Source organism: Ornithodoros turicata, chromosome 7 (genome assembly GCF_037126465.1).
Source record: "Ornithodoros turicata isolate Travis chromosome 7, ASM3712646v1, whole genome shotgun sequence".
Taxonomy (NCBI): Eukaryota; Metazoa; Arthropoda; class Arachnida; order Ixodida; family Argasidae; genus Ornithodoros; species Ornithodoros turicata.
The window spans coordinates 49,540,212-49,560,669 of record NC_088207.1 but is presented as its reverse complement, the minus strand read 5'-3'; the positions used below and the strand labels follow the sequence as shown (position 1 = coordinate 49,560,669).

General features: G+C 47.3%; 2 protein-coding genes across 3 annotated transcripts in view; both read left to right on the top strand.

The window, feature by feature from the left end:
• The window catches only part of LOC135401403 (uncharacterized), a 37,803-nt gene extending 19,773 nt beyond the window's left edge, over positions 1 to 18,030 (top strand). Inside the window, exons 12-41 of the mRNA XM_064633797.1 lie at positions 61 to 237; positions 351 to 460; positions 744 to 825; positions 915 to 1,094; positions 1,218 to 1,385; positions 1,450 to 1,605; positions 1,781 to 1,984; positions 3,780 to 3,889; positions 4,713 to 4,797; positions 5,072 to 5,230; positions 6,325 to 6,489; positions 6,552 to 6,630; positions 7,296 to 7,426; positions 7,510 to 7,539; positions 7,619 to 7,777; positions 7,862 to 8,041; positions 8,132 to 8,278; positions 8,652 to 8,975; positions 9,086 to 9,256; positions 9,361 to 9,393; positions 9,470 to 9,625; positions 9,689 to 9,856; positions 10,544 to 10,708; positions 10,775 to 10,951; positions 13,615 to 13,842; positions 14,458 to 14,548; positions 14,620 to 14,764; positions 14,843 to 15,064; positions 17,149 to 17,211; positions 17,279 to 18,030. Coding sequence (XP_064489867.1) covers positions 61 to 237; positions 351 to 460; positions 744 to 825; positions 915 to 1,094; positions 1,218 to 1,385; positions 1,450 to 1,605; positions 1,781 to 1,984; positions 3,780 to 3,889; positions 4,713 to 4,797; positions 5,072 to 5,230; positions 6,325 to 6,489; positions 6,552 to 6,630; positions 7,296 to 7,426; positions 7,510 to 7,539; positions 7,619 to 7,777; positions 7,862 to 8,041; positions 8,132 to 8,278; positions 8,652 to 8,975; positions 9,086 to 9,256; positions 9,361 to 9,393; positions 9,470 to 9,625; positions 9,689 to 9,856; positions 10,544 to 10,708; positions 10,775 to 10,951; positions 13,615 to 13,842; positions 14,458 to 14,548; positions 14,620 to 14,764; positions 14,843 to 15,064; positions 17,149 to 17,211; positions 17,279 to 17,473 — 4,460 coding nt within the window. The 3' untranslated portion in view covers positions 17,474 to 18,030. The remainder of the gene's footprint in view (positions 1 to 60; positions 238 to 350; positions 461 to 743; positions 826 to 914; positions 1,095 to 1,217; positions 1,386 to 1,449; positions 1,606 to 1,780; positions 1,985 to 3,779; positions 3,890 to 4,712; positions 4,798 to 5,071; positions 5,231 to 6,324; positions 6,490 to 6,551; positions 6,631 to 7,295; positions 7,427 to 7,509; positions 7,540 to 7,618; positions 7,778 to 7,861; positions 8,042 to 8,131; positions 8,279 to 8,651; positions 8,976 to 9,085; positions 9,257 to 9,360; positions 9,394 to 9,469; positions 9,626 to 9,688; positions 9,857 to 10,543; positions 10,709 to 10,774; positions 10,952 to 13,614; positions 13,843 to 14,457; positions 14,549 to 14,619; positions 14,765 to 14,842; positions 15,065 to 17,148; positions 17,212 to 17,278) is intronic.
• Positions 18,031 to 18,379: 349 nt separating this feature from the next.
• The window catches only part of LOC135401410 (YLP motif-containing protein 1-like), a 32,725-nt gene continuing 30,646 nt past the window's right edge, over positions 18,380 to 20,458 (top strand). For both annotated transcript variants that reach the window (XM_064633811.1, XM_064633810.1), the window contains exons 1-2: positions 18,380 to 18,856; positions 19,733 to 19,897. In XM_064633811.1, the coding sequence (XP_064489881.1) occupies positions 18,536 to 18,856; positions 19,733 to 19,897 (486 nt within the window). In that variant the 5' untranslated portion in view covers positions 18,380 to 18,535. The remainder of the gene's footprint in view (positions 18,857 to 19,732; positions 19,898 to 20,458) is intronic.

Genomic DNA, 20,458 nt, shown 5'->3' with positions numbered 1-20,458 from the left:
GAGCCATGGGAAGTCACATCTGCGGTACGGATTCTTACCAGTACCACTCTCTATTACCAGTGTGTCAGTTCCTGCAGACGCAGCACGATCTAGCCATCCCTGTCCCGAAGTGTCGTCCAGACGGCAGCTACGAGCCGGTGCAGTGTCATGGTGGAGAATGCTGGTGCGTCGACGAATTCGGCGTGGAGATCACCGGCTCTCGTTCGTCAGCCGGCCGTGGAGCTGACTGCAGACAAGGTCAGGGGCCTGCACCACATTCAAGCCATATTGGCCTTACAATTACACCAGTTACCTTTTGTATGTGAGCCATTTATTTACTTTTCACCTCACGTGCACGTTCTGTCATGCAGTGAGGGCCAGCAAGGGCTGCTTGGGTCTTACATGTCGCCTTGGCTGCGATTACGGCTTTGAGTCCGACGAAGAAGGCTGTCCCATCTGCAGCTGCAGGAACCCTTGTGCCGTACGTACTGTGTCATTTCAAATCAAAAAGAACGCGTTGGGCATTCTGTCAAACGCGTTTAAATGCGATGCCTTTATGAGGCCATCTTACGATGTTCGGACGCTCCCACTCGTTTCGATGTCATTCTAACTTCTTCCTTCTTCCCTCTGTTCTTCTGTTCTTTGTTCTGTCGCTCTATTACTAACGGACCTATACGGTTCTCGACAATTGGTAGGTCCTCTATAGAGCTATAGCTTTGAAATGTGAACTTCTTGTCTCAGACATACGGTCTCTTTTTGTGCAGGACGCCCAGTGTCCGGAAGGCGAGGTTTGCCAAATGGACGAACTCATTTGCGCTGACCAATGGTGCCCATCTGTGCCGAAGTGTACGAAATTTCCTCATTTTCTAGACAGCGATGTTCTTGGTTTCGTTATCTCGCACGCGCTCTGCTGAACTGAAAGTATTTTGATACAGGTATTCCAAAAGGCTCCGCCCGTAGTCTCTGGAGTATCTGCCCCTCCGGTAACTTGCCCTTCCTCCAAGAAGGCGAAGATCCGGTCCTGTGCGACACGGCGTCCCCTTCGGAGTCGTGCCCCTCCAACCACATGTGCACTCCTGTGACGAATGACACTGCTGTATGCTGTCCTCTGCCAGGTATGAGAGACGAGGCAGTCCTTTTTCGAGGACGTACTGGCCTTAGACGAAGATGTTGACTATAGGAGTAGGTCTGTACGCTGGAACTTACTTCGGGCTACCCGCTACTGTCTTGCGTTACAGTGGAGACGACAAGGACACCGCAGCACGAGAAGGAGGGAAGCTGTCCGGCAGCAACCACCTGGGAGACTGGCGCGTGTCTCGATGAATGTTCAACCGATGGCGATTGCTCTGGTCCACAGAAATGTTGCCGAAGTTCCTGCGGCGCTTACGTGTGTCGAGATCCTTCAGGTATGTCTTGCTCTGAGTGCGAAATGTGAACACGTTGTAATCACCCTTGATGCCACGCGTTCAGGAGACCTAGGCAAACCGGGCCAATGTCCCTATTTGACACCGAGCAGCGGACCGTCTTGCGACAACAAGTGCGGCAGCGACTATAACTGTCCGAGCGCAGAAAAGTGTTGCTCCAATGGCTGCGGCAGTCAGTGTATGCGGCCACTGTATCTGACGGGTAAGTAGAAAGTACCTTATACGGCACCTCACGGCACTCAGCAGATCCGTACTTTTGTGCCGACGCGGGCAGCGTTCTATTCCAGGTCATCACCTCGATGATGCATTAATGATATCGCTCAACAAGACTGAGGTGGTTTGACCGTACGATGACCACTTGTTACGATTATACGCAGCGTGTCAACACCAGCGCATTGTGGCCGAACATCGCGCCCGTGAGGCCGGCGCTATTTGGAACGGTCTCCCACAGTGCGACAACGAGTACGGAAGCTTCCAGGAGGTACAGTGTTCCACGCAGGAGGGTACCTGCTGGTGTGTGGACAAACACGGCATCGAGCTGCCCGGAACGCGTGGATTCGGACCTCCCACAAACTGTTCAAGTAAGACTCAATAACAAAAGACGTTGGGCTAGTTGGTATACATAAGACATTATGGAATGCGCACAAAAGACAAGGACGAAGGATGGGGACGACACCGGCGCAACTCACAACTCAGTTTAACGTGACCAAGAAAACAAACACGCATGCACGCCGGGAACGCCGCTGCGCCACCTACAGAAATCAACAGCCTCAATCAGGGTCATCCCATACTAGGAGCAATCCGGGGTAGTTGGTATAGATTCATGATGGCGAATAGCAGCAAGAGGAGAAGGACAAATGTAGAAGTAGACAGGACAACTGCAGTAGACAGGACTGCAGTTGTCCTGTCTGCTACTACCTTTGTCGTTTGTCCTCTTGCTGCTATTCGCCATCATCCCATACAGAGATAAAGGGTTTCCATGGGCTGCTAAGACCTCCCTGTCCGATAAGGCCACGGACACCCATCTTCCTGATAGCATAGGCCTCTACAATTTTTCTTGTCAAGGCATTAGGTGACACAGCAACAACAACGGTATCTTGAAAAGTCGGACTGCACCCACATCTACTACAATGCAGGGCCAGATGCCACCCAAAGATGACGCTCCCTATGCCTAATATTGACACACCGACCCGTCTGGCCCATATAAAATAGACCACACGAGAGGGGGATGCTGTAGACCACACCTAATCTACATGACACAAACGGCTTAACATGATTGACACCACACGAGGGCTTCCGTGCAGGAGCCTTGGCAAGCACCGATAACCTGCTCAGCTTAAAGGGAGCTGAAAACAGCACACTAAACCCAAAACGTTCCCCCAAATCATGAGACACGGAGTGGACGTACGGGACGACGAGGAACTTCTTACACCTCGTCTCTTCCTCCTGGTCAATAACAGTTTGGCCCTTACTCACCCTCAATAATGTGTCACAAACACTCTGGAGCAAAGACACGGGGTACCCGGGGGACACGGTGTTGTCCCCATCCTTCGTCCTTGTCTTTTGTGCTCATTTCATAATGTCTCAAGTAAGACTCTCCCGCTGGACATTCTCTGAGTGAAACTACGCTCTTAAAAATGGACTTGACCGCATAGCACACTCCTAGCCAACCATAATCTCGAATGGCATCGTTGTTTCCAACTTTCCGCAACTTGTAGCAGACAGACGGGCGCCTGTAAATGGCACTTTGCCACAACAATAGGCCCAATGAGGTGAAGCTCTCTTTACATCGAGTAACAGAATGCGCAAGTGTGTGTGTCTTCTTCTACCCCGTGGTTGCCTGCGCTATATTTAAACACATCACCATAGCGATATGTGTGTTTTGGACATTTGACTTTACGCGACAAGTTTTAACTGTTTTCTTTAATTGATACGCAAAGCGAGCAACACGATATTTTTCTGCCTTGTTCTTCGTTTTGCATTTTACTTTCTTTTTGCCTCTATCCCCTCTTATTATTCATGCGAACACACCCTACGTTACATACAGATGTCACTCCCTCATTTTTTTTTCTGGTGAAATGCGGTCCATTGCATGAAAGCTTGTACATTAATACGTATAATAAACACGGAAGTTTTAGTGTTTTTATCTTCTTGTTACTTGTGTTGACCGTATACTAGACTGAAAGTTACACCATTCCCTGGTTTCTTATTATCTGTAAGATACTATTGACATGAGTATACTAATGATTGTTTATCTCATTTTCCATGTGCTCTTTTTCTCTCTTCTTCAGCATGATCACGAGAGTGATTATTGCCACACGAAATTTTCGGGTTGTTTGCAACAAATATCTTTTCCCTCCATTATTTTTTCCATAGGCCCGCGTGACAGCCGGTGCTCACCCCAGCCTTGCGATATGGAATGCGAGTTCGGATTTAAGGTTGGACAAGATGGCTGCACGACATGCAAATGCAACGATCCATGCGAGGTATGAAGACTTCAAAATACGCCTGGTGGGCTGAGGGAGTACTTCCCCGCTACGATGCCCAAATCCGAGATATTGAAACAAAAGCCATAGCCTCAGGTCGGGATACGCCGATATTTCGAACAGAGGCCATTCCTCTACTGGGCACAGTCCTCATCATCGACAGTGTATTTAAAGGGGAACTAACGTGCACAAGTTTCTCGTCGCGGCGTGACCCGACGGCGTGAACGACGGCGTTACCCTTACACCAATACAAAAGGAACGGGCTCCGTTGCGTCGTTCGTGATTCATGATCGATAAAAAAAAAAAGAAAAGAAAAACAAAATTTACGACTTCCCTCTCTCTCTCTGTCTCTCTTCCTCAAGAGGCGCGAACCTGCGAAGAAGCCCCTGATTGGTCCCTTTAAACAATCGCTCGCGATGATTGGGCAAATCGTTTGAGAAGACCAATGAGAGCTCCGCATTGTCAGCCTTCTTGAGAAGGAAAGGGGAAAAGCGCAAATTGAGATTTTTTTTTTCTATCGAACATAAATCACGAACGACCCAACGAATAAATTCCATTCCTTTCGTGTTGGTGTTAAGGTAACGGCATATTTCATTCCACGAGGAGAACTTTTTGATTTCAGTGCCCCTCTAAAGGGTCTGAGGAGTACGGGGTAAAGGACTGTAGGGGGACCTGAGGCTTCTGCTTCAATCTGCCTTTGCCGGACCGCTGGATTTTCCAGGTCCGGGATAGCTAGGCGAAACCGTTTACATTTTCTGCCGCTTCGACTGCTGGCTGTAATGCTCATGTGCAGCCATATACGGATATGTCTTCTTCGATGCAGGGTGTCGTCTGCATGGACCCTAAGGAGGAATGTACTCTCGCCAAGGTCAACTGCATCACGGAGCCCTGCCCACCCTTGGCTTTGTGTAAGCGTATAGTTACACCATTTCATGTTTACTGAGTTCGAAACGGAATAACCGCGGGAAATATTATAGGATTTTGCAAGGTTATAAACGAGAGACAATTTAAAAGTCGACTTCTATTAACTGATAATAACACTTAATGAGTGATAATTTGAGTGTTGGGGACGCGACGTTCATTGGAGTAAGTTCTCTTTAATCCTAGCTGTGTCGTAGAACATTCCTGAAAGTTGAATTACAGCTCTCTGCTTGACCTGACGTTTGTTCGCGTCTCTCTCAGGTCGTCCTCGCGTTGAAAACCCGTGTCCATTCGGAGAACCTATGACGGATCCCGAAGGATCCACTCTCCACTGCGGTCCATTTGGTCGCCAATGCCCATCGTCTCACCGGTGCCACCTTGGCGTTCTCGGAGAATTCGCCGTTTGCTGCCCCAAACCCCGTGAGTGTTCAGCAGAAATACACCGTGTGTTGCATCACGGTACTGTGAAAACGTTGAGCGAGGATACGGTGGGCCACAACAGCTATAGTCGTGTTCAACTTGAGTAGAAAAAGAAATGGAGTGTGTCAGCTCTGAAAGTATTACTGCGCCGCAGACAGGATTACTGAACGCAGAGAGGTCACGCTCCCTCCCTGCGCCGCATAATGTAGTCCATCGTACTCGCTCTGCTTCCGTATTGGCTGTTAAGACTGGCCGCATGACACTACGCTGCAGCAGAAAGTGCGCTCCCCTAATGATGGTGACTGATGGCGCATGGTGGCGCTGCAGTCTCTCCTGGCACGCTATCGCGTCTCCTTATCTTGTCCTTATCTCCAACGGTGTATTCAATTGACGGACTGGATTTCTTTTCCTTCTTAACTTGAACACGACTATAAGTTTCGTATCTTCAGAATCCTACCCAATTTTTGTATTTCCAGTCCACGTTTCCCTCATGTATTCTCACAGAATATCGTTTCCCTATGTGACGAGGAAGTATCATAAAATTAATTTCTAGTTTTGAGAAGTGTGACGTCATAGAGTGGTCAATCTGTCCCCCGTCTAGCAACATTGCTCCTCGGAGTTCGATTTCCATCTCCTAACCACAGTTGCAGACAGTTTTCCAACGTGGGGCGGAGGGCGGAGACCAGGGAAGGTGCGCGCGATGTTGCTAAAGCACAGATGCTAGAGCCAAGCTCGTAGTGACGTCATCTGCTCCTGGAGAGTTCGAAACTATGAAGATTTGCGGGTTCCGTCCGAAATTCGTGGAACCGCGTATCGGTTGCTGACGGTATTTTTATAATGCTGATAATGATTCGCGTTTTTTTGTTTTTGTTTTTGGCGCAGAGGCATATTTTTATAATGCGTACGGAGCCTTGGAGCCAGGTTGATTTATAACACGAAATAAAATAAATATAATTTTTAGTCAATTTTTTTAGTCAGAAGTATTTGCCGTAGTATATCTGATTGCCTCACGGCGTTTTTTTTTTTGTTTGTTTGTTTTTTGTGTTCCGTGTTGTTAAACTGTTTAGAGTGCTTACGAGTTCGTTTCTTCTCAGGAAGTGTTTGCTACGAGGAAGCTCGTCCCGGTCCCTGCAGTTCAGCAGTGTCACGCTGGTACTTCAACGGCGAAACCAACACGTGTCAAGAATTTAAGTACGGCGGTTGCGACGGGAACTTCAATAACTTTGAGTCCAAGGAAGAGTGCGAAGCTGTCTGCCCTGGTATATAACAATCGACATGCCTTATATGAGGCTCAGACACTTAACGACAAATTGCCTTTCAGTGATGACCCCCTGCGAGAAGGTTCGTGAAAGAAGTCTCAAGATTGCAAAGACGTCCAAGAAGCCGACGTTTTTGCCAAAGTGAGCACTGCTCAAATATGCGCCACAGAACCCAAATATGTCGCACTCAACAAGAACGTATCGACCCTAAGACAAATTTTACTGCATGCGCGCAGAAGGATGTCTGGTTATATAACTTATATTGTATTTGCGGCGAGTAATAATACAAAAATCAGCGTGGAGCATCAGAAGGATAGATAGTTTCGAACTTTGAGGTGCTTGGAAAGTTCTTGCACGTTCGTGAGGGTCAGCTTAGCTCGGGAGGGGTTAAGACGTATGGCTCAGGAATAAATGGGATGCGTGTAGCTGTGATCAGGCTACTCTGATAAGATAAATCAGTTTGAACTATATGCGCTGTAATGAATATTCGTTGTCTCGTCGTCTGGATCCGACTACACTGCACTACACTACACGGTGATCACTGCTACCGGTTTATGTCTTCCGTAGTCGCCATACAGTCTAAAAAGAAACTATACAGCCAAGAGAAGGTGCAGTGAAGCGCGGCTGAAGGGATGCAACCGCTTGTAGTCGCCATAGTGCTCTAGTGGCAGCTAGTTTTGCCAGCGAACCAAAGGGTTTCAAGCTGTGGCTTCATGTCCGTAAAGCCGCTTGTTGCAAGTCTCTGAAGATGCCCTCGTTGAATACAACATACAAACGTAGATGTTAATGCAATTTATTCACTGCAGGTGCAATTCTAAGACTGGCGTATGGGAGCCAATTCAGTGTCTTGATCCTCTGGGCATGTGCTGGTGTGTCACGGAGGCTGGGGAGCAGGTGTCTGGAACGCTCGTACGAGGGACACCATACTGCACAAAACGTTCGTTGCGCTCACTCAACATATTTTATTCGTTCTTGTGCCGCAAACCAGTCAATGACTTTTATTTTTTCCCTAACCAATAGGAGGTGGTCGAACAGTAGGCGACACTTCCAGTATGTATAGCTCTCATGTTCCGCATTAGCCTGCAAGAGTCTTCAGTTCATTGTTTCAACATAGTACGTTAAATTGTAGTCTGTCCTGGCGGTGAAACGGCGTACCTCTGTCCCGACGACATCTGCGAGAATAAGGTCTGCATGGCTTACGCTAACGCCACTTGTAGAGTGGACCCGTGTGGAGGCTGCAAGGCACGCTTTTATGACCACAACAACCAACCTGTGGACTGCGGCAAAGGTGGACTATGTTGAAATGAACAAACCAGCTGTGTTCAAGCCCACTTTCGCATGGATAGAGTATGAAAACTGTTGATCTGTACAGGCTTGACAGCTTGCCATGGAGAGATGCAAGATGTACTCAACAGCCGCCCATGGAGCAACCAGGGAATTCAGATTGACCATCTACAAGAGTTAGCATCAGCATTGCGCGATCTCTCAATACAGCCCGGACACCATCGCGAAGCACGATCCCTGGGACGTCTGAGTGACCACATGTTTCCTTGTGAGTACCGTGTCCATCGATGCGTTTACATTTCTGTGTCGTCTATTCGTTCTCTTAATTTCTTGTCGTTTAATCAATCGTCGTTTTTAGCCGTCTCGATGACATCGCACCATATTGCCATTCTGGTTGTTCCTCGAGTCAGCGCCTACTCTGTGACCGGTCGCAGCGGTATACTCGAGATGGCCATGGAGCCCTTGCTACCCCGGATGGAATCGACAAGACATTACGTCAGAACAGGTATCGGGATCCTTTGGAACGTGCACCTTGCTACACTGCTTCCAGTACTCCCGCAGACCACTTTGGGAACACACTGGTCGTAAAGTGGGACGGCTTGTCCAACTTTGCTTCCCATGTGGGTGAAATCTTGGCCACGATGGAGGCTCAAAGTCGGACCTCTTAAACCACATTGGAGCTAAGATAGCACCCCCTGGGAAACAAAGTGGGACCAGATATCCCACTTCAAGACCCAGCTAAGCAACCATCCACATTCATTTGGAGCCACTCACTGTGCCATTTCAGATTTCTGCCTGGGTATTTCACATGACGTATTTGCCTGTTGAGCCTTCCTTACAATCTCGCTTCAACAGACATTTTTTTTTTTTTTTTACAGCGAAGTGCCCAGCACCATCGATGCTGCAGATGATCATGTCGCTTGCCGAAGGTTGCCATGAGGAATGTGCTTCTAACGAGGACTGTCCTTCGCACAGCTACTGTTGCCAGAATGGCTGTGGCACGACGTGCGTGGCGTCTTCTATGCAGACACTCGATGCACGCCAAGGAATGGTCTTCAACAAACCCGGCGCTTGTCCACCACAGAGCGCTTCTGGACAACGGTGTCTGTTCGTTAAGGACATGTGCCAGGATGACAGGCACTGTCCCGGTGCGATGAAGTGTTGCCTTTCTGCATGTGGAGCAACCTGCGCTGATCCAGCAGGTGAGTTTCCGTTTTGGAAGCTCTAGAAGGAATTATAGCGCCGCAGATCTCCTTTCATTTCCGTGACCTATGGCTCGCTAAAGTAGATTTCCTCGCATCTACTTTCGTAGGGTCTCCCCCTCTTGTGGCCGCTTCCATGGTTGTGGCTCCCCCTATATGTTCTCCGGATGGCGGCTATGTGGTTTCTCAAAGTCAAGGACAGCTGTCCTGGTGCGTTAACAAGTACGGAGAGCCTCAGGATGGCACGCTCACCCGGGGTCACGTGCGCTGCGATATCAATGGTACGGCAATCAATCAGTGGGGTTCAAAATCTTTCGTATTTGAGACCACCACACATGTACAGCTACGTCGCGGTCTTAAATTATTTTCGCCTCCACTATTTCAGGCACTATTCTTCACCGGGAGCAACTGGGCCCTGGTAAGCAGCCTTTCCTGTTAGACTTTGGTTCTGTTTCTACCACTGAGCTATGTTGATGCCTGTCTATCTCGTTTAGTGTGTCAAGACCCGAACGTCACACCACGAATTTGCCGTCACGAATGCCGCGAAGCCAGATGCTTCCAGCACCCGAATGCCATGTGCGTTGCCGATCCCTGCGATAACTGCAGAGTGCACTTCTTCAACGAGGATGGTGATGAAGTCAGCTGTCGAGGTAGGTGTTCACTGTTCATCTAGTTGTTCGAACTCACCTAACACTGAGTTTTCTTTTGCGCAGCAAAATGTAGCCAGTCCATCGAGACAGGCAACTGTCGTAGCGCCCTGCCTCACTATGCTTACAATGCTTCTGCGCGTCAGTGCCAACTATTCATGTACGGCGGCTGTGGCGGCAATGATAATAACTTCTCAACCATGGAAGAATGTCAACAGGAGTGTGAAACTTCAGGTAATTTATGTGATTCGCTTTTTTCATGCTATAGTTTCGTACTTCGACAAAACGGCTCCGCAATCTTGCAATACCTCAGAGTTGGATGGTACGGTGATGTGTATATCGTGCCCCCCCAAAAAATGTTTGAATCTTTGATGCGCACACTACGGAGTGAAGACGCAGGCTCTACTAGTGCACGAAAATGTGTAAACTAAAAATGAAAACTGCGCGTTTGTGATCCAGCTACGCCAGACGCTGAAATCGGACCAACCATTCTTTTATCGAGTCACGTCAGGACAGATCCAGCGCAGAACCAACAAAAATATCCTTAAAACACCTCGGATCATTCTTGGTCTGGCCTGATTAAAATCCGATCAGGAATGATCGTGTTTGATCCGGGATTTTCGTACGGGATATCGCTTCCTTATTAAGGACGCGGTATTCATTCGAAGCCACCGTACAGCAGTCCGGAAGAGGCAATGTCGTAGTACAGAGTGCCATAGTACTGCAGAGGTATAGACGCAGTGGTAGAGTCCTTGCTGCTGTTCATCTCACGGTGCTTGCCAAAAATGCCAGCCTTGGCGAAAGTTCAGGATCGCTGACATTTCTACTGGACCCCGCGCTTTCTGAATCCGCTTCTGGCATACATGATGCCCGTTCGTCGCCTTTGTCAGGTCTCTCACGTGGTCGCCCTCCACTTTGCAGCCCCATTATGTTCGATGCCTTACGACAGCGGACCGTGCGATGGCAAGCAGAAACGCTATTTCTACAATCAACACACTATGCAATGTGAGGCGTTCCAGTATGGAGGCTGCGGAGGAAACGCCAACAACTTTGAAACACGGGCTGCTTGTGAAGCCAGGTGCCCGGGTAGGTGCACGACTATTGAAATCGGAACAAACATAATTTGATGACTTTTACACTGTCTTCGTGCAGACCAGGTAATGTGCCCATGGTCGCACGTGAACGACCAAGAACTCGACGTGTGCGACCGCAGCAAAGCCTGCCAGAATGTTTCCTGCGCCCCTGGAGCTATCTGCACTGCCGATCCTTGTGACTGTGCCCCTAAATTTATTGATCAGTCTGGACATCCAGTTGCATGTCATCCTCCAGGTGAGTCGGACATCATGGCGCGGTGTTATAGTGTTACTTTCTTTTTAAGTATTTGAGCAAATCCCAGAAGGGCTGCTCTGGATACTTTCATGGGTCGAACAAGGGTATATAGCCACGACCATGTTCGTAAGATGTCGCCACCGTACAAGTCATAGAAAACGAACTAAAACAATGTGGAGGGAATTGCCTCAGGGCGAGAGCCGCCGATATTTCGAACAGAGAACAATCGAAACAGTCTCTGTTCGGAATTTCGTCGGGTCTCGTCCTCAGACAATTCCCTTCATACTTCTCTACCGGTTCGCTGGATATCTATCCGCCAACGTAAAACAATGTTGACGTATATTAGATTTAGCAAGACTTGACTTTCTCAACGGATTCAACGTATCTTAGCGCCTTATACCGCATCACTGGACTGGGGACGCCTGTAACGAACACCCACGCAGTTTGTGGGGCATGGGAGATGCCTCTGGAACTCCGTTTCATAATTGTCAAAGACAACGTACAATCTCAGGAAAGAAAGGAGCAATTTTAGCTCTTTTGGGGATTAAGTGTATTGCAACCAGTTCCATTCAGGACTAATGTACACGGTATATAGTTTATATGCGATGTTTACGAATGATTTGCTTTGTTAGGGAGTAAATTTCACGTGGGACAAAAATAGGAACTAATCGCTATGCAATAGGGGATATGTAATTGCGCTCTCTCCGATTTACCCTTTTTTTTTTTCTTAGATGAGCGTCTCAAATTACACGCCCTGTTGTTCTAATAACACTGATACAGTGTATGGGTTTCAAGCGACGGATTGAATATCGAGTTTTTAATAAACTCGCCTCTGTAACAATCACTGTAGGAACTTTTCTGAAGTCTCCTTTTGCTTAGCATTCTCAGACACGTTTCTGAAACGACGGTCAACCGAAGCTTGGCGTTCTTCCAGTTAGAGTCATACTTCTCCAGCACGTCGTTGCCTATATAGCGGGCTACGCACAAAGCGTTGTGTCCCTGATGTCGTTCCTTTTATTCGTGCCAATATACTGTTTCAAATGTCAATGCAATGTACTTGCAGTACACGGTAGGGAACTAACATAATACCATTGTGTATTGAAGCAAAAGCATCAGGTCGGTTATATCTAACAAGGACCGAGAAAGAGAATACTCATTGTTCGAAATACCGGTGAATCCCGACCTGAGACATTCGCTTCAAACTACCTCCATCGGATAGCTAGGCTTTCCACTCTTCGACAGGAATATCATTGTGGGGATATCCTCGAGACACGAGTGATTTATCAAACGCGAACTTTGCTGATGCATAATGTTTTTCGAGCGTTCTGTAAGGTCTTTCGGATATCGATGGTCCACATGACCTTATTATGGTCACTTTCTACGGACACGCACTGTCGACAGCCTATATAGTCTCCTCCAAAAACATCAGCGCAATACACGAAGTATTATCTGCCGAAGATCTGGAGAGATCGCGCGTCATCCAAAACATCACAGATCGATTGGCAGACTTATAATGAATGCAGCGCGATGTATAAACGAAAGTGGAGCGCGCGTTCAATTTGCATTCTATGTCGCCTTGCCGCGCATGTGTTTGCAAGTTTGTATAGATTTCATCGCGCGACAAAACAGAGGTCATACATTTTGTACGTATCCATGGGAATTCAAACACACCAGTACCAGCTGCTAGAAGTACACGCCTGCTTACTCGTCGATGTGACCGTAACAACTAAGAGTCAGCCAATCAGGATCGTGTTTTCAACGGCTGTAGCCAATCACCCCAGAGCGCAGAATTGGCAGAGCGCCGATTCGTAGTCCCAGACGAATTCTGACTTTATATGTCCACGTAGCGAAGGAGGGAAAGGATACAATAAGCGGGACTTTTGTATCGAGGTGACGTTGCCAGTACATCCACAAAATGCATTGTCTGTCTCTTCAAGAGAGAGCAAGACATGGCTATAGCTATAGGTTTGATGAAGAACAGGCACTGTTCATTTGTTGCTCCTCGCCATAGGGAGCCACTTTAGTTTACCTGCATATTGGATGTGCCGCACGGCTGGACATGGAATTTTAATAATGTACCTACGCGACGGCACATTAACTCTATTAATGATTCTTGGCATCCGCTGGTGATGTCATGTGTATCAAATTTTCCGCCTACCCTTAAGTGGGCGCATAACCCATTTTATTCTTTAAGACAGCAGTCACATTAGCTGTGCAGAATTTTAGTTTCGGTTCGGAAAAATTTAACTTTAATTTAACTTTAAAATTTAATTTAATTTATTTTAAATTTAAAATTAACAAAGCGCATCTTTTTCGGCTCTTAGACTAGCCATCACGCCACGCGCATTCTCCTTTATCTAAAAGCACCGTTTCAGTAAGAACCCGTACAAATTTGTCTGCTGCATAGTCTAATGTCTTTAATTTTTTTACAACCAAGGACAAAAGAGTAAAAGAAGGATAAAGGAAGAGGATAAAAGAGGTTAAAATAATTACGAGACGGTTTCTCAGGAGGGTTTCGATCTTTTTCACCCTGCTAGAAGAAAGCCTTTACGGTTGAAACGTCATTGGTCTTCCCCAGCTTTTGGTACACCCGCTCATTTTATGCACTTGTGTTTTGTGTAACAGGCATCCCTTTGGAGCTCATCCGTTTAATTTTTTTACAGTCAGCGTGGAAACGACGTCAACAGAAGTGTCGTCAACTGAGAGTCAAGAATCTGTTGAAGTTGATCCGGCGACACGATGTCTTGCGCAACGGCACAAGGGCAAACAGGTCGAGTGCGACCCCGACGGGGCCTTTGTCCCCAGGCAATGCAGTCCTAGCCACACTGACTGCTGGTGCGTCAATGAAGCTGGCACCCGCTTGCCAGGCACCTGGGGCAACGTGCACTGCCGTAAGTGTCCTGCAGTACCTACGGTATACGACAGAGGGCACTATCATACCATAGTAGTACTATGAAGGAACTTGCCTCAGGACGAGAGCCGCCTAGTAGTACTAGTTGTACTCGTAGTATATAGTAGTACTAGTTGATCTGCAGAAAATGTCGCGAATAGTTATTCCCAAAAATGGGCACGACTACAAGGTCCTCTACGTGGCTTCATCATCCGGCTCGCGGTAGTACTTGGACCTTCTATGCATCAGGACAAGTGAACTCATACAGGCCAACTCCGCCCTCAAATCTAAAGACGTCTGTGATTGGCTTAGACAAGCGCATGACGCCTCCGACTCGACATGTCAACGTCGTGCACTCTCATGCTTCAAATTGTTGCTTGTAACACTGATCCTCTTGCGAAAACACTGAACGGAAAAGACGTACTTAGGGCACCGTGCCCTGCCGTGTTCCGGCGTCTGCCTGCCATATTCTCGTATATGCTCCACTTTCAACGTGCGGACTACATTCTTCGCTGGCGGAGATATATCTGTCTGACTGTACTTCTTACGTTGTCTTGGAATATATTGGGTCAGATCTTCCTCATAATAACCGTTATTTTTTTTTATTATTACTTAGGTCCTGTGAATGTCGACCGCGTCGATGTGAACCTCGTTCTGAAGCCAAGGACTACAGAGACAGTGCGCGGCACAAAATCGTCTATCAGAAGGTAAGGATCGCTTGCGCCCTTGACGTGTGTCAGAGGTTTGCGTTGCTGTACATATTCGTTCGAATACCCAGGTCTCTTAAGCGTATGCTGAGGAGCCTGAAAGTGCAGCCGACGGAAGGTAAAGTGAAGGTCAAGTTGGGTCCCACTATGGCGAGCTGTATGTTTACATTGACGAAGGACGACAAGATGAAAACAGCTTTCATGCTCGAGAAAATGGTAAACATTTCACCGTTTTCCAATTGTTTTTCACAATTGACTATATCTCCACGTGTAACTCTCTCTCTTTGCGTGCAGGTCGAGCGTGACCAGCTGTTGGTGACCGTTGGCAAAGAGACCCTCCACGCCGATCCGTCGGAGACTCGCTTCGAATACGTCTCCACGTACATCCCACCGCTTCCCGCCATTGAAGACAACGTGCTCGCAGTGGCGCAACACAAAGCTGCGTGGGACACGACAGCTCTAGTAGCCCTGTGCAGTGCCCTGGTTCTTGCACTGCTTCTAGTCGCAGCGTTCCTGGTAAGGTTCGTTGTAGGTCGTTGTAAGTGTGGAGGCATCAAAGTCTTCCGGTGGGGGCCACGGACACTGCGTAATTCCCAGGGCCGTAGTCGTAAGGCCGACTAACATAGGCAGCCTTGTAGGTCCGTCCGTCACAGTGGTGGAGAGAGGAGAAGACAAGAAGGAAGCATGGTTACTATAGCACTGAAGCGAATGCAGGCGCCCGAAGACGAAGCTCTAAAGATGGCCCCAATTTGATGGCCCCAAGATGGCCCCAAAATGGCGCATATAAAACACGAGAAAAGTGATTGTTTGATTCACTGAATGATTGAAAAAAAAAAAAAAAGAAAAGTACAGGCTATACTCCAGGACACGTAAATAGAAGAGAAAGGTAATTCGAAACACGAGGCACGTTCTTGCCAACATGTGCTTCGAGGTTCGCCCTCGGTCATCGTGGACACGTGGTGCTTCGTTGACCTCTGACAGACGTGTCTTACACTTGGGCATGCCAGTTTCGTTCCACCAAAATGCTTTCACTGTTCGGAAATCGAGGGTTCATAAAACCATGAAGAAATACGAGGCCGATGTCACGTCCGCATAAAACGGGGGAATTCGTGAATCGAATCTTCGTGGTTCACTGCACATACCCTCTAGCTTTGCACCGCACTGTCCACAGATGTTGTACGCAAGCAAAAAAGAAAAAGAGCATATGTTTATTTATCGCGCATGCCACTATCCCAGCTGCTCATGCCACTATCCCAGCTGCTCATGCCGTTTCGTACCAATAGGAACTCTTCAGCGCAGGGAAATGACATGTTTTAGTCGCAAACAGTGCGTCTCAAGACACACACGCTGTTTCCTGGTACGCCTCATGCGACTTTTCCTTCTTGTTTTGTATTTATCGTTTCCTTTTTTTCCCCCTAACTAAGCAAACCTGAAGCTGAACAAACAAAAAGTGATGCTGAAGCAGCCTGAAATAACTTTGCCCCCATGTACGCCCATGAATAATATGTGTTGCAAATGTGAGCTGACGTGCAGCGACCCAGATGAGTAATGTGTATGTGCGCGCGTAATAATACAAGTAAAAGAGGGTGCACAGTGTAGGACCGTGAGGAAGCCAGGAAGTGAGGCACTGGATGGTGGGGCTGATGAAAGAGCTCGACGTTGTCGACCTCACTGAGGTGGGCAACGTCACGACTAACGCTATGGGGGAGTGTGCGTCTGGGCCGACGTATGTTTGACAGCGTCTGAGGAAAACCCAGAAAAAAACCCGAGACAGCACAGCCAGCAACGGGATTCGAACCCGGCTACCCCCCAGTCTCGTCTTGATGTGGCCAACACGCTAACCACTCGACCACGCGAACCGGTAAAGCGGCACTGCACTGGAACATGTTCAAACGAGCGCTTTTTTGTAGTCATTACGAGTCCGCCAATCACGACCGCGCTTTCCCTCTCCCTCCACTGTACGATCGCGTGATGCGCTCGCGCTGGGGACTCTCTCCGTCTGTGTCTGTACCCCTCATCTCTTGAGTGACATGGTGACTGAATAAAGAACTCTTCGTGGAGCTTGCTCAGCAAAGTACACGTTGAAAGCCAGTACAACGTTTAAAAAATTCTTCCGATCCGAAATTCCGATCCGAAACCGGGGCGACCGAGAACGCGGGGAGCACAGCGCTCATTCACGTCAGAGGGCCACGTGATTTGGAGTAATGGAGATGTTTGGAGCAGATAAACAGCTTTCCGGTCCAGATAAGCCTCCGTCGGCGAATGAGCTCCCTCCGCTTTTTCGGTTTCGGCTCATTTCGGCTCAAACGTGTAATGGCTTTCAACGAGGATAGTTTCCCATTCTGTCATCTCGCTTTCGCCCGAAATATCCTAATTAAAGAGCTAATTAATGAATTTTTAGGTAATTAGCCATCTTGTAATTGCATACTTTCTCTGAGAGGATGTCCGCCTGGCCGTGGAACTCAATTAAAAAAATGACATACTATATGCTGTTCTCATAGATTTTTTAATAACAAATCTGTAAATGATATAAATAAACACCCTATATAAAAAGAGTGAAAATTAATAACGCTGCAACCTCAATTAAAATCCCCTTTCAGATCCACAAGCGAAGAAGGAAGGACGTCGATCTGCAGGATCCAAAGCTGACGCTAGTAACTTTGGTAAGATCACGAACTGGAGTGCACGACATCAAATCAGATGCCAACAAAAATTTCTTGTCTCTCACAGACGAGTCCCTTCTATCAGTACGTGACGAACAAGATAAAGCCCGACAAGCCAAAGGACGAGAAGGCGATCCCGATTCCTACGGTAACTTCCAAAGTGGAGGCCTTAGAAAAAGAAGGCGTTCCGGAGGAGAACGTCGTCGTGGACCTCCCGCCAGCTTACGAAGACATCGACAAGAAGGGTGATAGCGGTGTTTAGTCCCTCGACAACTAAAAGGCCCACACCAAGTCACCAAGTCAAAGCATTCCAAGCGAGCAAGGTCTTCACGTTGAGCCGCGTTTCTTGACAAGAGTGAAACGAGCATTGCACGCGCTCATATCCTCCAGATGTGATACCGAGTACCACGATAGAATGGCCATTGAAAATAAACCCGATAGCTGTTGAACAGTCATCTACGAAATCTACCACCAAGAAAAATTCATAATGCATGATCGTCGCATGCAGATGGAAACAATGCACCCCTTCCTTCCCTCACAAAAAATAAAAATAAAATACAAATAAAACAACAAAGTCAAACCATATCTGCACCTTCTTGAAGCACCACAAGTGATAAACTGTACAGAACTTGCATAAATGTGGTGCATTCGTAGTGCAGAAGTTGCTAGTTGTAGCTTATACACCGCATTTACCTTTCGATTCATTCGACAGCACTTTTTATGCAGTGATAAGAACGCATGTTTTTTTCACGTTCTCTGTATACCACGTGCTATTTGTTTTAAGAAAAAAGAATTTCCAATAAAAAGGTTTAAATGTTTTGAGTGTCTATTTCTGGTGTTCCCTGGACATGATGAGGAAAACCAAGAGGCGAAAGTAGTTATACCATGTGATTTAAAGATGTCTATGTAATACGCTATGGCATATGATATCGTACGTATAGACTACAGTAGTATAGACATTCATATTTCCCGCATTTTCCAACCGACACCTGCAAGGCACTGCTGCAAACCTACAACCTGCGTCACACGTGGTTGTTGATCGCAGTCTAGAAGCTTGCGTAATTTATCGACATATTTAGCTTTTTCTATGTGCTTTTCAAATAACAAAAGTTGCATGTAATATGAGGTATAACATTTCCTCTTTCTTCGATGTCACTACGAGACTCCCGCTCGCGTTGGCAACAATGTTCCCAAGAAGCCGCCATCTCGTGTTGTATCGAAAATGTGGAGGGTCGCTTTTGTACAATGTTCTAATGTAAGGGGCGATGTATTGAAAACTTTACTTCTCCCGTAATCCTGATAGTATTGTGTATAGATATCAGATATGTGGCAACAGTGGAGCGCAACACAGCCAGTAATTCCAACAGCAGGACAAACTTATGTGCCAAGCTTGGGCGTCGTAGGGACATTAGGATGGCCGGCGACGCAGGCTTACGCCTGGCCGCAGACGTGGACTTCTTCCCCAACAACAGGTGCAGCGACTGCACCGGCAAATTCTGCCACAGGGACATCGGAAAGTGTGGCCACAACGGCCACGACTCAATCCAACACAGACACTACCCCAGTAATTTCTCAAAGCACAGGAAGCAGCGCACCTCCAGCAACGGCTGCAAATGGCACAAACCCTGCCAGTGATGTAACGCAGGTGTGTGTTGATGTAATTGAGGAGCGCTTTTCAGATCTTGTTGGTGTTTTGTGATCTATTCAGTACAATGTTGAAACTTTTGTGCTATCTTTTTTTGTCTGTGTTCGGGTAGGTTAGAGTGAGGAGTAACCTGATAAGTGGTCTCGGATAGCAGTCTCTCGCGATTTTGAATGTGCAGCTTCATATTGCATTGGGTACGACATACCATCAGCCAACGTGTTCCTACGTACGGAAGTGATGTGCTTCTTCGCCATTGCCAGCATGGAATGCTGTTATGGGGCAATATAACGATTTCACAGTGGGACGTTCAGATACAGAGATGATGGTCTTCGTCATAACTTAGAAAGACACGTGTAATATAAATATTTCTTAACCCTGCACTGATAACATTTCCTTCTTTCTATAACCTAAAACGATAAACTTTCTACAACCTTTCCTTGGTATAACAGAGATTGGCTGGCTGTCTCTATGGTCTATGCAGATTGGTACACCTACCTTTGAGTTCAAATAAAGCTCTCACTGTTGTGTGCTTGTTTATTAACACGATTTCTCTTGTTTTATGGATGACCTTCGTAGGTTTTTGGTAAAGGTTTTAGTAAACAAAAAGTAGTTCGAGTCTATTATTTGGGTTCGTAGATTGTTTCCAGCAATAATAGAAGTTATGAAAGTACCGAGTGTGCTATACTTACATTGTGGGCTTCGGGGTGCATGCACAGATAAATCGTAGTGGAGAGATTTTCTGCGCTGTTCTTCGAGCATTTTCGTACACGTAAAAGGAAGCTTATTTTTTTCGTTTAGGTTATATGTTATGTTGTGTGGGAATACTTGTGCAGACTTGTGCAGCCAAGTTGACTCATATCCATCTTTGATCCTCAGGCCACTGCCACCGGGGATCAACTGCAGCAACTCAAGACTCAAGCGCAAGCTTGGCAACAGGTGCATGCTCAGGCATGGTCAGCATATGCTCAACAATGGGCTGCCCAAGGCTGGCCAACTGGCTACGAGGCCTATGCTGCCCAGATGACAACTGCAGCAGCACAGGTAAGCCAATGCACAATATGCGGGAGTAGACGGTAGTAGTAATCCGTCCCGTCAGCATGCCTACTTGGCCTCCCCGACGTGGCACGTTCTTTAATGCTGCCACTGGTAGTAGCTGTTGTAACTTTTTCAAGTGTTGTACGTTGGAAGAAATCTGTTGTTATGGATGGATGGTCTTAACGCGAGGGAAGATCCCAAGCGGACGGGCGTTCCATCATTTGGAAGGATAACTGAGGCTATACTGAGGATAACGAGCGCTTCCACGCTGTTTTGAGGCTCCATCAGCATAATGTGGGGTGGGATGTGGATGCGTTGACACCAGAGGTGCCCCACTACAGGATACCACCAGGGTTTGCACAGGGCCTTGAATCCCTTGAAGACCCTTGAACCTGAAAGTCCACATTTCAAGGCCTTGGAAGCCCTTGAATTTCAAGCCGTCCTTTGAAAATACTTGAATTCTGGGAGTGTTTCTTCGCAATAATTGTTGTCTTCAAACACCGCCACGGCTTCAAATACCTCTTCCGTCTGCTTCTTAAACCAGCTATAAAGGTGTTGACCTATCAG